This window comes from Cryptomeria japonica, chromosome 9 (genome assembly GCF_030272615.1).
Source record: "Cryptomeria japonica chromosome 9, Sugi_1.0, whole genome shotgun sequence".
NCBI classification, from domain to species: domain Eukaryota; kingdom Viridiplantae; phylum Streptophyta; class Pinopsida; order Cupressales; family Cupressaceae; genus Cryptomeria; species Cryptomeria japonica.
The window spans coordinates 173,887,415-173,898,677 of record NC_081413.1 but is presented as its reverse complement, the minus strand read 5'-3'; the positions used below and the strand labels follow the sequence as shown (position 1 = coordinate 173,898,677).

The 11,263-nt window shown below is 36.4% G+C and overlaps 1 protein-coding gene across 2 annotated transcripts; it reads left to right on the top strand.

Annotated features, from left to right (window-relative positions):
* Nucleotides 1-283: 283 nt before the first annotated feature.
* On the top strand, nt 284-8,732 carry LOC131038068 (transcription factor PHYTOCHROME INTERACTING FACTOR-LIKE 15). Of its 2 annotated transcripts, XM_057970379.2 has the most exons (8): nt 989-1,124; nt 1,301-1,459; nt 3,328-4,333; nt 5,873-5,980; nt 6,361-6,426; nt 6,747-6,812; nt 6,970-7,347; nt 8,022-8,732. In XM_057970379.2, exons 3-8 carry the CDS (start codon nt 3,380-3,382, stop codon nt 8,229-8,231), a joined length of 1,782 nt encoding a protein of 593 aa, XP_057826362.1. In that variant the 5' UTR covers nt 989-1,124; nt 1,301-1,459; nt 3,328-3,379; the 3' UTR covers nt 8,232-8,732. The 2 variants fall into 2 exon arrangements, with proteins under 2 accessions (XP_057826355.2, XP_057826362.1); XM_057970372.2 differs by lacking the exon at nt 1,301-1,459 and having other exon boundaries at nt 284-1,124.
* Nucleotides 8,733-11,263: the final 2,531 nt, after the last annotated feature.

The following is an 11,263-nucleotide window of genomic DNA, read 5'->3' as shown; positions in this document are numbered from 1 at the left end:
TGACATAAGCCATCCATGAACTTGGGAGCATTTTTTATTTTTTAATTTTGAAAAAGATTACCTACGGCTTTTAATAAAATAGAAAATTGGTATTTACGGCGGCAAACAATGGGGACTTAAGTACCTACAGCGCATACTTAATTGGGTAAAGATGGAACGAAGTAAAATGAAGCTTTGAATGCTGTCACTGTCAGTAAGTTGGCAGACAGACAAATTACATATGTTGATATTTCAATAGTTGTACGATGCTTTATCGGTTCGCTGTTTTGATTGAATTTTATGTGGGCATGAACAAGTCTCGGGTTCGAATCCCATTCCCCCGGGAGTCGGTCGCGGCAACCTAGTAATTGCGGATTTGATTTGGTCCGGCACAGACATTATTTAACAGCCACACATGTGGCTCCTCTTCAACACATTTCCAAAGTAAATTGCGTAGGGACTGAGTTTTTTCCAATCATTTTTCTGCCTGCCGCACTTCATTCCTTACGTGCGTGCATGTAAGATGTAAAGCCTGCTTTTTTACCACCATAAGAAGAGATATGCCTCTTGGTTGGAGGAGGAAATGGGGAAACAGAAGGGGGGGATTCAGGATTAGTGTTCACGGTAAAGGCTGCAGGCGGTGATATGACTGAATGATGCATGCAGACCTCAGCAAAATCTTTGAGAGGTCCAAAGAAAATCGTGAGGACTGACTTCTGGTCTTTCTATCTATCGATATACCTATTTGGGATAATAGTACCCACATGTTAGTCTGTGCTTTGAAGACTGGGATTTGAACTTTGAACGTCTCAACAAGTTCTTACAGTACGGCAAAAGAATATGAGTTACATTCGATGAATATATATTCATACATTTACTGTTGGTTTGGTATGATTGGTCAATGTTTTTATTGATTTTTGCGGTGAGTTTGATCGCTGGATGTCTTTGTGGGAAGCTGGAGAATGATTTGGCTGCAGAAGAATTTTAGTAAGAATAAGAGTTTGAGCAATGACCCAGCGAGTACCCTGCTGGGACAGTGAGGTAAATAACAGTAGCAGCAGCAACAGCATGTTTAATGTAAACAAATCCAGGGCATGGGACCACGAGGGGCGCAACGATATGGCAGATCAGTTTTATCAAGCTGTGTAAGTTCACTTAAATTCACTACGCATTTAATGAATGTTCTAATCTTTATAGGTCTCTTACGACTTGAAACTTAGACCTCCCATTTATTACTTGGGTGCTTTATTATTAGTATTAGTCCCTTCTGGGGTAGATGGGTATGCAGTGCTTATCAAGAATTGTTCATGTGGGTATGCAGATTTTTATACAGACATGTTTTCCCATGACTAGATTGTTCAAAAACAACATTGCAAATAAAGTCCTCATACCCTGAAGACTAGAAAATCAACAATATGTATCTAAGTTGATTGTGGTACAGAGAAAGGGACGGGATATAAACAGGAGAGAGATTTTAAAGGTAAAAATGACAAAGGTTACAGTCCTGTAAAACAATCCACTTTAGCTCTTTTCCCTGCCAATGGCATATGCTTCTCTTTGCGGTATGGAGTTTTGTTGTAGGTTTATTCTAAATAGGAGCTCCCATTTGCTGCTGGAGCATCTACGGTAAAGCTGCTCCTCTTTGAAGTCCGGAGTTTGGATTGATTCCCACACTTTTTGCTATCTGAATTCAGCGGCTTAACTTCAGGTTTTAAGTATAAGAGCAGGAGAATTACAATTCTTAAATGCAATCACTTGAAGTACCGTCTCCCTCCAGCTCCAGTATCACTCGTTGTTTCTGCTATGCCTTAGTCTTCCCAACTTCAAAAGTATTCAAAACTAAAGGTAGTTTTATGGGTAACCGTCAAAAGACACTGATTTGGTGTATGACATCCTCCTTGTGAAAATCCTTGCCTTTGACCTCAGGATTGAGCTCAATAGCCAACTGGAAATGTATGTTGCAGTCTAACTGGTAGTCATGTTTTTGTGGATTACTGCTATGCCAATCACTTCACCATGCTACCATTCACTTAGCTAAATGTTTTTGTGATACCATGTTATTGGGTGCTGTGTTACTTGCAGAGTGGATTTTGTACAACTTTAGTCATAGGGAAGAGGTGTATGTATCAATTTGTTCAAAAGAAAGTGCTGAAAATAGGGGACAAATCTCTGAGTTTTGTAGTTGTGCTGTTTCATCAGTTTTATGTGTTTGCTAGTGTAGTTTTTGTGCTAATATAGTTGTAGGTCATTAGGTGACTGCAGGCTCGTTATGACAAGAAAATGAATTAGAAAGATGGACTGTCTTTGAGATTTGTTATATTTGTTGTTGCATCACTTATAAATATTTAGTAGGGCCCTTTTTGAGCCATTGTAGTTATAGGGAAAACTTATTTGTATTCAATAGGTGGTATAAGAGAAAGTGCTCAGAAACAAGGAAGGCATTTTGAGGTTCATGGTGGAGTTGTTGTTCAATCGGTTATAAAGTCTTTTTTACGGTTTTTTTTAATTAAAATCTTTTTTCAGCGCGTAGCTGTTTCCATTTCAATTTCGAAGGATGACTACTCTGGGAGACTTGACAAGTTGGTTGTGGCATCAATTCCATTGTTCTGGAGGGTTATATTTGTTCAAATATAGATGTCATAGTGAAAAGGCATCTGCATGGTCAGTTGGTTAAAGAGCGAGTTCTATGACAGGGCATAACTTTGAGATGCATATCGTTGTTGCATCAATTTTGAAGTTTGTAGCATTTGGTTTTTCTTTACAAAACTTATTTTAGGACAAAGGTATGACAGTCATTGGTTTGAGAGCAACCGTCGAGAAGGAAGGGCTAATGTTTCTGCAATCAATTTAAAAATAAGTTCTCCTTTCTTCAATACGTAGTGTAATATGCTATATTATTGCAATATAGAATTGTGACACCTAATTGCAATTGTGTTATGTTTCTGCAATCAATTTAAGAATAAGTTCCCCTTTCTTCAATCGTTAGTCTAATATTGTATATTATTGCAATATAGAATTGTGACACCTAAACTGTTAAAGTAAAGCGCCTTTCGTCCATTACTTCTAAGTTCTAAAGCTACATGTAAGTAACCCTTTACAAGTTACCTTTATGATCCAGAAGACTTGTGTGAGTAGTTCAGGTGCATGGGTTTTCAGTCGTATGCTTGATAGGTCAACATCTCTGCTTCATCTAAATTACAGGATTCCTTGTGAGCTCTGTGTATGCAATCTTGTGTTCTTAATAGGTTGGAGCTGAGCTCTTCTACAATGTTAGCTGTGTAGTTTGTGTGAGTTGGTTCTTAGATCTTGCAACGCAGGCTGAAATTTTCAAAATTGCTGGTTGTGTAGGCCGGACTATGTCCAGGTTGCAGAGCTGACTTGGAAAGATGGCCATTTGGCCATGCAAGAGCTGGGAAACAGAGCACCCAATAGGCATCAGCAGAAGTTCTCTTCCTCCTCTTTTGGAGTGCCTCCAGGTTATCTCTGGGCAAATGATCAGCCTGCTGTCCTCACCAGGAGATCACAAGGCAATGAGAAATTAGAAGTGGAGGGAACTTTGGATGCCATTGTGGCCCGATCTATTGATGCTCCAGTGTCGAATTTGCATTCCATAGACGAGGAAATGGCGTCCTGGTTTCAGTATCCTCTCAATGAAAAAAATTGCCATGATGCATTGGTTCCTGCTTTTGTTCCCTCTATCCCCACAAAATCTCAGGGCTCGAGTCCAGCAAATATCATATCTCCAAGTATCCCAAGTGGTGTACATCAGCAAGGCCCCAGGGATGGCTCCATGAACTTCTCCCACTTCTCGAAACCGGCAGTGATGATGAAGGCGCATCTACAAGCCCTCGGCAGTGCCAGCGGTCCTACCAATATACAACGAGTGAGGCAGTATGGTGGGGAAGCTGAGGTCAAGCTTTCAAATATCAGTATCGTGGGATCCACCGGAGGAGGTCATCATGGTCATGGCACTAATTCTGAAGACTCCCATCCTGCCTTGAGTACTCATGCGAACACTTTAACCTCCAAAAACTGTGCCCCTCTTCCTCCAAACTTGCCCAGTAGCAGGAGTCCTTGCAAGGCCGCACCCTCTACTACTACTGCTGCTACTACTATCACTTCTGATTGTGATTGTATGATTGCCAAAGCTGTTGAGGACCAGAGTGGGACTAGTGCTATTATTGGCAAGGAAATAACTACCTCAGAAATGAACTGTGATGCTATGGAGCTTACCTTGATTTCGACCTCCCAGGGCTCCCCTGACAATAGCATGACAGAGAAGGTCGGGAAAGAGCCTTGCAGTACCAGATGGAAGAGGAAATCAAGAGGAGAAGATTCAGGCTGCCAAAGTGAGGTCAGTATTATATATTTTACATCCAGTTTACTATATTATATTTTGAGGAAAGCTGTGTGGATGAGGATAATTGAAATTTCCATGTAAGTACTAAAGTAAAAAATGGGCATTGATTGAAGCACGGGTAATAGGATTGTCCAATATAAAGGTCTTGTGATTCAACAAGCAGCTAGTGAATCATTTACAATTGTACCTGGCTACTCTGTGTTATCTTTAAGAGATGATCTATTTCAATTCAAACTCACTAAATGCAGACAAATACCACTGAACCACTTACAAATGTCATCTCGAGAGATAAGATATGTGTCTAACAGCACTATTCAGTATTCACTGTTTATTGGTCATTCTTGGCGCCATTGTAACTTCTTTTTCCTTTAAATTGAACATAAACAAATTACTCTGAATCTAAATAATAAATCAACAAACCTTTAACCATCCGACACAAGTAACCATGCAATGATCTCAGGCACTTTAAAAGTGGTCTGCTTGATTTGCATAAAAACATGACTTATGTTATTTATAAATTTCTTTTCGATTGTTTTTCTTTTGTTTGGAGGATAAACATTCCGAACCTTTTTTTGTTTTTTTGGTACCTTTTGCAATCATGCATATGAATAATTGACCTTCAACTTAATCTCAAGGATTGAAGAATATATATTCCGACTTAATTATCCAGAACTTGAACTCGGCCTTAAGCCCTTATCCCTTATGACCTTGGGCCTTCGGAACCACGGGAATTGATCCATAGTGGGTTCTTCACAAGCCAAGTACTTGAACACGGCCTTAGGCCCTTATCCCTTATGACCCTGGGCCTTCACAACCACGGGAATTGATCCATAGTGGGTTATTCGCAAGCCAAGTGTTCTCACCAGGATTTCAACAGCCACATGACACTTTTTTTTCTTCTAATATGAAACAGAGAAAAGAAGCTACATTGTACCAATGAATGGTCAATAAATAATCGACGTGACAGTTAAAAATATGTCGTCTCTCAAGATTACATATCCTCTAATTAACAATCAGTGGGACTTATCCTTAATATTTTTCTACCCTTTTGCTCAACATGGGATGGCAAATCCTTTTGACTGTTATACTTAAGTGAGACTTTTTAGATTTTAAAATTTGCAGGTTAGACGCTAATTAATATTTCTCTACAGCCTAACTTTGTTTGCATTAGCACCCTGAGCAGTGGTAACTCAAAAGTAGAGAAAAACAAATCGTTAAACAGAGTGCCTTAAACAATATCATGGATAAGTGCAATAGTGCAATAGTAAAGTATTAAGATGTACATAATGGATATAATAAAGTAATTTGTTTTGCCAAGGCACAATGCTTCCAACTACATTTTTTCTATTTGATAGTTTCAAAATTATTAATATTAACGTTTGCCATTCTTAGAAACCTATGTTATGTTATGACAAGGCTAATGATGGTAGCAGGCTAGCAGCAATCCATGTTGATTTGAAGTCTTTGTTGAAAATATGATATCTTCTGATCGTGGAATAGTTCGTTTCTATATCTAATTATTCATTATTCCAGGACCAGGATGATGATCACTCTGCTAAAGCAAAGAAACCACAACCTAGCAGACGCTCCAACTCTGGCAAAAGGAGTAGAGCTGCAGCTGTGCATAATCAATCTGAGAGGGTAAGCTATTTTTGTTGGGTCAAACGTTTTTCTGTTATTTTTGTGAAGTTGCTAATTGTATTTTCAAATTGAATAGGAATTTTAACTCAAGTTGGGAAAACCTCCTGGTAAAGATACAAATTATTCCAGGAAAACATAATCATAAATATAAGAAGACTTATATCAGAAAAATATATACGATGTTCATAACTACCAATTCTGTATAGTATAATTTGCAATTTTATGTAATTTGTTTGATACCCAAAAGATTAAGCATGTTAGAATAGCGATTTTGCTAACAAACTGCTGTTGCAACATAAGATATAATGGCCACGTTAAGACATTGCAATTCTATATTTTAGGCTTTATTTATGTGAGATTTTTTCTTTTGAGCCATGCAGAGGCGTCGAGATAGGATTAATGAAAGAATGAAGGCTTTGCAGAAATTAATACCCAACTCTAGCAAGGTATCATAATCTCGACACCTTGAGTAATTTGTGGCATGCATTTAAAAATTGAATTTATCACTTTAAGACACTGTAAAGTTCTCAGTCCCCACTTATTTTTAGAGGTAAAGCTAACCTGCAAACTAAAAATGGCTTTAAGCATCGAGTTAATCCTAAAATTCCTTGCACTATAATGTAAAGATTTTCATAAGTTTTTGGAGGATTGCATTTTGATAAAAAAAATTTCTCATGGAGAAGTTTATAGGATAGATAGTAGCAATTTTTATATGGAGACCATCCAACTGCTAGCTCTGATGCATGACATACATTTTATTGTTTAGACTGACAAAGCTTCAATGCTGGATGAGGCAATCGAGTACTTGAAGCATCTCCAAGCACAATTGCAGGTCTTCATAAAGAGATCTTTGCTTGCATATTTCGTAGGACCTTAGAGATTTTGTTTTGTTGGATTTTCAGGTATGGGATTGAGTCTTTAAGCAGAACTACATATTGGACATTCTATGAACTTACTGTTTGTCAATGCCATGTTATGATATGATGTAGATGATGTGTCTCAGAAATGGAATGAACATTCCTCCCATGATGATGCCCTTGGGGATGCAGCAGCTGCAGATGTCTCTGTTGGCATCTTTAGGTCCTATGGGACTAGGCATGGGAATGGCAGGTGTTGGTCTTGGAATGGGAATGGGGATGATGGACATGAATTCAGTTGCAGCTGCAGGACGAGCTGCTATGGTACCAATGGGCCAACCTCTCACTGGGACAAGCTCCCATGCCATTCCAGTCTCAGTTCATCCAGCGACTTTTATTCAACCCAATCTAGCAGCAGCTGGATTCCCTTCTGCCCCTGATGCTAATGATCGATTCCAAAACTCTGCAATTGTAGATCCCTATAGTGCGTTCATGGCTTGCCAACGTCAGGTTTGTGTTTTAGCTTGCACACTAATCAAATCATTCTGGTTGATCACTTTATACTAATCAAATCATCTTGGTTCATCACTTGTATGCCAATCAAATCATCTTGTATGTTTCGTTGCGTTGTAGTATATAGAATGGACATGCAACTTGGTCATTATCAATAATTTTAGGGTTTCAAGTTTGATTTGGTTACTAATTCTCAAGTGCATTAGGGTACATTCTCACAGCTACAGCCATTAAATTAATTCAATTAAGGTTTTTGTTAAGCAGCTTTAAGATCTGAATATATTGTATGGAATTCTTTTTGGATTCAACTGAGTAAAAGTTTTTTACATCAACTTTCTGGGTCACGCTAAATGAATTCCTGGAGTTGCACTCTTACAGTCTGATGATGGTTCATGTAGTGTGACTTGGAATATTGATGCAAAAATCTTTTACATATTCGAAATTTTTTTCATATAATCAATTATAGACTGGAAATCTAATAAGTTTAAACTGAATATATTATCTATATATAGGAAAGAACCTTACAGATGCAGAGGGGTGCATAATTTCATTCAGCTTAATAGAATGCTATGTGATTTGGACAATTACCATAATCACCTCGAACATTTGGACTTGATTGTATTGTGGATATATGTCTAAAAGGACTGTTTGTGATCCTTGTCTTTGTGCAGTCCATGAATATGGATCTGTACAACTCCATGGCTTTGCTGCAGCAACAGCACCTTCAGCAGCAGCAGCAGCAACAGTATCCACACCTTCAACTGCTGAAGCAGCATCAGCAACACCTAAATCATCAGCAGCAGCAACACTCAAATCATCATCACCAGCAACAGCAACACCCAAATCATCTACAGCAGCAACAAGTCAATAATTGCAAATGAGATAATCAAGCGTACCGAATTGGTTATTTAGCTGTGCAAAACCATTGCATTACACCCTACAAAAGAGCCTTTAATATCAATGTCAGCTGTATACATCGTATGGTGGGTGCTGCCTTTTGTTGGTTCCAACTTCCAAGATGAGATGCAGACTTCCAAATTTGAAGGTGGATTCAGAATATCTAGAACTGCAATTTATTTGTGTAACATATATGTGAATTAAGCAGGAGAATACCATGTATGTCCAAAAGATTGATTTTTGGTTGAATCAAATTTGTATTTAGCTGATTTGTAATATTTTTGACAGCTTGTCTTTTTTGCTTTGTTCAAACTATGCAGCAATTGGTCCAGTAATCCTTTTATTGCCATGGAGGACCACAATATGGACTTCACATATTGGTTAAGTTCATATCATGGTCTTCAAAAATGATGTAATATTATGACTTTGGGCCATCTTTTTGGGTGAGCTTTGGAATGACAAAGAATCTATTGTTTTATTGCTAATCATTTTCTCCACATCTTAATCTTTATCGCCATGGGAAACTCAGGAGGACGAAAGACATTCCTTTGACTTTATGTAGTGTTTTGTAAGAACATTTTTGCTCTATATTGTGGGTTCCACCCCAGAATTAAAATATCATTTTATAATCCAATACTGAAAACGAAGGTTTTATATTTAGTACCATATATTATCATATAAATAATGTACACACTATTCAAACAGTTGAAGGATCAATGAAATCACACCACATATACGATGTATAGACTACTTACCGAATGATATGTGAGTTTTTATAAGTCAATAATTTGTTTACTTGTTTTTAAAGGTCATTAGTTTTGACTTGAAAATATATTTCACTGTTGTACAATAGAGTGAAGTTCAAATGATCAGCATCTATTTGATACTTGAATAATCATTAAAGATAAATGTAATTGTTGTATAAATTTGAAATTTACATATTAGTGTTAATTAGTAGTCGAATCAGGATTCATTTGTGATTCTGAAATTGTGATTGAAAAACTAACCAACATTCATTTGTTACTTGAATAATCATTGAAGGTAAATGTAATGGTTTTATAAATTTGAAATTTATAAATAATGTTTATTAGTAGTCGAATCGAGATTCATTTGTGGCTCTGAAATTATGGTTGAAAAATAAGTTTTTCAAGTGAACATTCTAACAAAGAATTGTTCAGACGATTTTTAAGAATGTCGATTTTGTGTTAGGTCATTTTGATGATTATTAAATCTTTGATCGTCATAATAAATAAAATTTTGTAATCGTGATTTTTTTTTATGGAATAAACTGTCTCATATATCATGATATACTAGAATATCTGAATACAACATATCAAAAATATCTGAATACAACATATTCTTTTGATAGGGTTCATTGTTACAAAGTTTATAAATATATTGATTTTTTAATGTTTTCATATGTTAAAAAACATACTTACATTAAACCTAATAAAAATCTCAAACTGAAGGCAAGTCTACTGTACATGAGAAGAACAACACATCTGTCTTCTATATGAATATGGTGTTCCAAATGGTAATCCTGTCATATATAATTGACACCCAAGGGGTCCCTTTGATTGAGAACTGAACTGTAGTTCGCAACCAGTGTTTGTTGGGGCCCCACTATTTTTGCTGAAAATGGTTATACTAGTTCTGCTCAAGTTGATTTCATGTATATTTTTTAGTTCACATTTCTAATATTTTTCCATGAATATTTCATTTATAACGCCTGGGAAACATTGAACTTATAATGAATTTTGAAGATGATTGATATCAATATCAATTTTATGTATCAAACCTATCTATTGGACATATCAATTGTTATTGATCTTTAATTTGTTTTATATTACTATCTTTCACAAATATTTTGTTCATGTAAAAGCATGCTGATATCAATACTGGTTCTTGTGATAGCAACAATGAAAGTAATACCAGTTCCTTTTATGCAACCATGATAGAAACCACTTTGGAAAACCAAGAGTGTCAACTTAAGAATCAACCTATTTAAAAATGACCTCCACACAAGAAGCCAACTTTGGAAGACCAAGAATCACAACTTAAGAATCAACCTATTTAAAAATGACCTCCACACAAGAAGCCAACTTTGGAAGATCAAGAGTCACAACTCAGAATTTCATATTATGTATCTTTAAGATTTCAAACATGAATCTCCACAATAAAAACTCAATGCTTTAATCAACTAAACTCAACCCTTTAAACTCTGAATTCTCAATCAAAGATCTTAAAGTACAATTGTATTAAAAACATACCCAGAAAAACCAATATCAAATTCAACCAGGATAATTATATACAGATGACCATTTAACTGCAAGATTTGACCATTTTGTGCAATAATAGTTTAGCTGTTAGGCTATTTTTACACTCCAGATAAACCCCACTTGTTCTTGTGTACTTGATCAATCAGCTTCACGAGTCTACATCTTATCCCCAATGTTCATGTTCCACAAGGCTTGTAAATTGATGTATACTGTGTCTCTTTTCGTTTTGCTGTAAATGAAATCACTGTTCATGTGCATGCCTTTACAGAATAAAGTACCCACTGCAAGTACCATTATCTTGTTTTAAAAACTAAACTAGATTCGTGTCACATAACTGTAAGACTTCTTGCTACTTATAGAATGCTTTTCAACTTGTGTCAGCAATCAATTATAGCTGGACAAACATTGATGTACTTTTTTCTTTTCAAATGCTGTCCGCTCGAGTGATTGATTGATAGATTATCATGCAATGTAAAATTTCGGAGTGTTGCACTTATTGGAGGCACATTTAGAAAATTTCAGTGTTTCAGGCTTTTCTTGTATGAGTAAAGGAGGACATGCCACAATGAGATGTTTTCTTAATCATAATCAGAAAAAAGGTGTATGTGAAAATTAGAAAAGTTTCTACCATTAGACACCCACAGAAGTCAAATTAATTATCAATTGTACTTAAATTAAGCAAATTTGATGTGATAACCAAATTAGGTTATATTTCACACAGTTTTAACGTGGCATAC